The sequence below is a fragment of the Rhamphochromis sp. 'chilingali' genome, assembly GCF_963969265.1.
Source record: "Rhamphochromis sp. 'chilingali' genome assembly, chromosome: 4".
NCBI lineage: Eukaryota > Metazoa > Chordata > Actinopteri > Cichliformes > Cichlidae > Rhamphochromis > Rhamphochromis sp. 'chilingali'.
Window position 1 is genome coordinate 1,734,895 of NC_137948.1, and position 6,421 is coordinate 1,741,315.

The window sequence follows — 6,421 nt, forward strand, 5'->3', positions numbered from 1 at the left end:
TGCTGTTTGTAGTTTAGTTCAGCAGTTAAAGTCTCGCTTGTTGTTCACCACCTGCCTCCATCGTCTGCTGTTGGGTCCACACTCTCTCTTCTCCAAACCGTCGGCTCCACAGACGTGACCACAGCTCACAGTCATCATCGTTTTTTACTGTGAACGTCCTCGAGCTGGTTGTTCACAGATGTTAGTTTGATTTGACGTTAGATAACTTCTGTTTTCTTCAAGTCTATTTTTTCTTTCTACTTACGATTTGTCCATTGTTTTGTTTCACTATTGTAAACCTCAGATATCAAACTTACTGCACATGTTTGGCCGTCGATCCTTTCAAACAGTTTTTTCTTTCTTCGTGCTTTAATTTGAAACTTGGACTAAATGTTGAAGAAACTCTGAGGTTTGTTGAATAAAATCATGTTGAATCTCTGTTGTATTAAACTGAGATATTTCACTGTTTCATGAGATCACTTTGTGTTTGATGGCAGCAGATCTCAGGTCAGTGACATGATCGGGTACAAAGAGTCTTCGAGAGGCCGAGTTTCTCAGAAACAAACAAGTTGATCAGTCTGCACGTCTGCAGAGGAAGCATGACCCCGTCCAGCGTTTACAGACGTGTTGCTGCCATCAGATTAAAAATGAGCTCTCTCAGTTTAAACATGTGAAATGTTTTCTATCTTCTATTGTGAATAAAATATGGCTTCATGACATTTGAACATTATTCGACACCAACGACCTTTTTGCAGCTGTAAATGTTTAGTTTGTCACAACCAGATCAAAAAGTAAGAAGTTGTTGTGATTGGTGTAAAATGTGTGAGGCTGAGTTCCTCCTGTCACTGATGCAGCTCACATGTATCAGCTTCACCCTCCTCGTGCTTCATGTTGCCTGGAGTTAATCCTCACTTACTTTCTGTGGCTCTTTGTAAGATCTCTGATCACTTTCATTAAAGTTCTCACTGACTGTTGGATCTCTTCATATTTTACAGTGATGAGATTTTCTGCTTCTGAGGAAGTGAAGAAGAACCTGACGGGCACTGTGGGAGGAAACATCACTCTACCTGACTCTGTGCAGGAAGGATTTCTGTTATATGAAAGAAAGAATATTGCTCTGGTGAATAATGGAGAAATTAAAGTCTACAAGAACAGACTTCAGTGGGACAGAAACTCTGGACTCTTTACACTCACAGAGCTGCAGAGGAACGACTCAGGGATTTATACTGTCGACTCTAAAACAGGAAAAGTTTTCACATCATCATATAAGCTCACAGTGTACGGTAAGTCTCACATTTACTCTGGTATGTTTTTGTGCAACATCCCAGCTCCATATGTGACCTCAGTCTGTATGTTCCTCATTAGTTTGGTCATATCATCACTTCAGAATAAAAACAGCTTTTTGTTCTTATAATCCCACAAATGTCTGGTGTGAAAGGAATAATCAGCTTTGACTTCAGTGTTTTCACCAACATTACTGATGTGTACAAAGTGAATGAAAGAACAGGACAAAGCAGAAACTTTAAACACTGTTCTTAGAAAATCCTGCAGAACAACTGAAATTAACACGTTTTTATTTAACAGCTTTTTTAAACCAAAACACAAAACTTCCTGTTTACTTGAACATGTTTCCCATTTCATGGTCACGTGAATCCACAGAGAAGTAACACAAAGCCTCATTGGCCATGTTCCCACTAGTGCCTAACTATCGCCCAATCACAGCTCAGCACAGCACCCTGTGAGTTTCTAAGGTATTGAACTTCTTTATGAAGCATTAACAGTTACTTCTTACAGTGAAACATGTATATGTGAACAGCCCAGCTGCCACCTGTCAGTCTTGTGTGGCCTACAGTGTTACACTGCGTAACAAGCAGAACAGACACTTTTATTTTGACGGGTTTGTTGTTGATGGCGACTTCCTGTGGCTGCTGCTGTGAGAGGAACACATTACAAAACACAAGCTGTGGTTTCCACTCATGAAGCAACACATTGTGCTGTAATGTTTGTGTCTGACTACAAAGCTGCTGTCTGTGTCGTAGGAAACCAACGACAGTCATGTAGTTACGGGAACCCACACACAGAATCATGTCTTTGTGTTTCCTGCTGTGAGTCTGTGGAACAGGAAACCTTAAACATGTCCAAATAAATGGATCAGACTGATGGAGCTCAGCACTGAAGCTGAAGATGCTGCTGCTCAATGACCTGCCTGAGCTGAAGGAAACCACGCTGGCATCTTTAGATCCTCACAAACTCCCAACATCCTGTTTCATAAACCTGTGAAAACTATCAACCTCCTTAAGTCTGACTCAGGCTGTTTGTCCTCAGCAGCTCCTGAAGTTTCATATCAGTGATGGTGTCGTTCAGCTTCATCGTACAGCTGAGACTTCTTCATGAAAGTGATTTGTCAGAAACATCAAAGTCACCTTTACAGCTCCATCACTTTGAGATGAGCTCAAACAAACATGCTGAGCTGTAGCTGCATGTTTGTTTGCAGTTCAGTCACTTCCTGAGAAAAATGCACGACTTCATATCTGTGCAGAGACGTGAAGGTTGAATTAAACATTTATAGCCTGGATTTTAAATCCTGATTTATAATAACATTATAAATAATTACTACTTCTTTGGTGATGCTCTGATGGTTCCTCCAGTTCAATAGATTCCCTGTCCTGTGTCTTCTTCACATGAAATTTGGATTTTTATCATCTTTTCACATCAGAATCAAAGTGAAACTAGACGAATGTGGACAAAGCATCATGGATGAGCTGTGGTGCACAGCAGGAGCCTCAGGAGTTTAACCTGTTTAGAGCTTTTTGTTGTTGTTAACGGGCTGTTTTCTTCCTTTCATGAGGATTTGAATCAGAGCGTTGGTTTCTTCTGTGTCCTCTTCAGCACCTTCTGCTGATAGTGATGCTAGTTTGACAGGAAACCTGAGAAATCCCTCATAAACCTTTATGATGAGATTCAAATGGATATAATGGAGGTTTGGCAGTCTGCTGTCTCTGCTGTGTTTGAGATGAGCAGTTTCATATTAATGTTCACTGACTGCATTAAAGCAGCAATAACCAGAGCTCTGCTGTCCTGATGATGTTCACTAACAAAAAGCTGAAAGTTAAAAACATTTTTCTGATGTTTATTTTTGTTCTCCATCAACTTTCATCCCCAGACTCTGTACCGACTCCTGCAGTGAAGAAAGTGAGTGTGAGCTCTGAGAGCTGCTCCTTACTGTGTCGGGTGGACAGAGAGACCACACTGCTGTGGTTCAAAGACGAGCAGATGCTGAACCAGAGCAGCTCTGCGCTCTCTCTGCCTCTCACTGTGCACAAACAGGACTTCAACTCCTCTTACAGATGTGTGGCTGCAAACCCTGCAGAGGAGAAAACTCTTCCTGTCCGTGTGAGAACCACCTGTGGAGACACAGACGACAACGACACCAACAGCTCGAATAAACCAAGAAACTGTGAGATTATTTCTAACTGTGATTTTAAACATGTTGTTCACTGTGTTTGCTGACATCTGATTTCCTGTTTGACAGATAACATCCTCATTATAATCTTCTGTGTCCTGAGTGCTACCCTCATCATCATCATCATCATCATCATGAAGAGGAAGCATCCTGTCCAAGACAAGTTTAAACTCCTACAAGCTGCAGGCAGAGGTTTGTGTTCTTGAATATTTCTTTTCATATTTGTAATCTTGTTCTGAGACGTGAAGATCAAAGTGTAAAACATGTTTATGGAGGAAGTGCAGCAACAACCCCCCCATGACCAAACCACCAAACCAAAGCGGTCCTCCAGCACAGAAACAGCTGTGAGCAGACGCATGACAGATTATTAGTTACTACAAATGTAAGAAGTAATCCGAGTACTTTCACTGGACCGACTCAGGTCCACCTGGTTCTGACAGACGCAACAACTGAGTCAAAAATCCTTTGAAGCTGAAAGTGTGAAAGTGCTGCAGGTGAGAGTCACCTGTCTGCTGCTTGGAGGTCATTTCCTGTCACATGTTCCAGCTGATCCAGCTGTGATGAGCCGGCTGTCTTTAAACAAGCTGCAACAAGAGACACACACAGCTGTTTTCTACATTTACTCAGCTCCAACATTCACCAACTGTAACTGATTACAGCAGTAACTAGTTACTCCTGACGCTGCAGAGTATCATGCAGACGTGGACAGAGTAGGTGTCACATGTCTAACCTGACGCTTCCATGAACTTTGTGTTTTCACAGCTCCTGTGGATGAAGTGCTCCTTTACACTGGCACAGGTGACAGCAGACAGGTGGGTACCTGCTCACACCGTCAGCTCAGAGTCCATGCAGCTCAGTGGAAGCTGACTACATGCAGACACACAACAAACACATGAAACACTAAAGTCAGGAGTGTGTTGGAGTCAGAGTTCTTCTGCTGGAACATGAACTTCCACACAGATCACATTCTCCCTCTGGCTGCTCTCCACCAGCAGAAGCAGCCGTCTCCATGTTTCACTGCGTTGCTTATTCCTGTGTTTCTCCTTCTCCAGGGTGGGATTTTAGCGGCGGTATCGGGAACCAGTGATGGCTCCAGTCTGACAGCAGTGTCTTATAAACTGGTGCTCGTCACACGAGAGGTGTGACTGGCTGGAACGTCCGAGGAAAGCTGGACTCTGGAAAGAAGTTTTCCTTTGGTGCTGATGATTTGGATTGATTATGAATAAAGTGTATTTTTACAGTGTGAATGTGCCACAGAAGAGTTTCCATCTACGTCATCATGACCTCTGACCTGCTCCTCTGACACTGATCATAAAAGACTGTATCCAGACAATGGACAGAGGACGCAGCTGTACGTCATGTTTACCTGTCAAATCATTCAAATGATGCAACAAAGCAAAGACTTCCCTCTCTGTCACCTACCTGCTGCCTTGACTCCTCTCTCCTCGCGTCTCTTCCTCGCCTCCTCTCTTTGCATCCTCAGAGGGAGGGTCTAGGACAAGGGGAGAGGAGGTGAGGGAAGGAAACTTTGGAAGGTCTGTGTGTGAGGAGGAGCAGCTGGGCTTGGAAGAAAGCAGCAGAGACTGAATCACATTTGATTCTGATCAATATTCCTTCAAAGGTTTATTTGTGATGTGAGTGCATGTAGATCTCCAGGACGAGCCTTACTGCTGCTCTGAGGACTGAAAGCTTCACTGAGCTCTGATTTATTTCTCTGCTTTTAATTCACACCTTTAACTTCACACTTTTGTCCACAGTTCAAACTCCAGCAGCTCACAGAGCTCATCACTGCCTCCGTCAGCTCACAGGGCGCCCCCTTGTGGTCACTGACAAGCTGTTCACAAATTAGATTTAATGTCATTTATTCTCATCTTCCCGACTGTTGCTGCAAATACATGAAATAAATAACAGAAGCTTTGTGAGTGTTTCTCTTCCTACTCTTTGACTTCCAAACCACAAACAGGAAACATCCACACACATCCTCAGCTCCACGTGGATAAAATGACCATAGCAAAGAGCTAACGGTTCACACACTGCAGAGCTGCTTATTTCCTGCAGTTAGTAGCGTGTGACGTTTGGAGCACAGCTGCTGTCAATGTTAATGAACATGCCCACTCATCTTAGTGATCTCAGTCAATGAAGCTCTGTGATGTTTTATTTTTTAAATATTTTTACATTAAATTCACTAAATCATAACAACAGTTTATTATGAAGTAAATGTAAAGAGAGAGCACATCAATGCAATGACCACACAGCACCACCAGGGGGCAGAAGCGTCTCATTTTGGTGACATTTTTTTACATCAGAAAATGAATAAAAGCAAAGAAAAGACTGTTTAACAGATTTTATGTGAGCACATTTTAGTAAGAGATGCACAGGAACATGATTCAAAAGGCTGTGGGTTTGAATCCCAGTACAAGAAAACAGTGACTAGAACAAAATGTGCTCACGTTTGTTTAGATGATAGGGTGCCCACACAGGGGCGGTCCTAGCCTGTTTGGTGGGTTTAAATGTTTTTGCAGATGCCATGACTCCGCCCCCAGCACGATGTCGCCCTGGGCAACCGCCCATGTTGCCCTTATCAAAAACCGCTACGCACACCACTCACCACACACAACAGTTGCTGTTGTTGCCATATAAGGGAACCCCCACGGTCTGTATGTCTGCATGTTTTAAAGCTCAGGCGGGCCCTCCCCCGAAGGGTGAGGCTGAATGTGTATCTGTGTAGGACTGAGGGAGGGGCTGCCCCTCAGATCTGCTGGTTGCAGTTGCAGGATCTCCCTCTGCGCGGAGGTTCGGTTAAATAAAAGCATTACAAGTGTTTGTGATGTCAGTTTCTTTTCAGCTGCGTGACAAACAGATGTGATTTATAACAGTTGGAATGTGAGTGTGCAGGTCTGTGAAGCCCCCTCCACACCATAATGAGGGTCTGTGGGTCTGTGGGTGGGTTGCAGAGGGAATTGTGTATGGTGTGGTACA

General features: G+C 43.4%; 1 protein-coding gene across 1 annotated transcript; it reads left to right on the plus strand.

The window, feature by feature from the left end:
* Positions 1-976: 976 nt before the first annotated feature.
* Positions 977-4,587, plus strand: LOC308395963 (CD48 antigen-like; the record flags this gene model as incomplete). The annotated part of the gene is made up of 5 exons (XM_080881025.1): positions 977-1,262; positions 3,143-3,436; positions 3,512-3,634; positions 4,205-4,254; positions 4,495-4,587. 5 exons carry the CDS (start codon positions 977-979, stop codon positions 4,585-4,587), a joined length of 846 nt encoding a protein of 281 aa, XP_080737151.1.
* Positions 4,588-6,421: the final 1,834 nt, after the last annotated feature.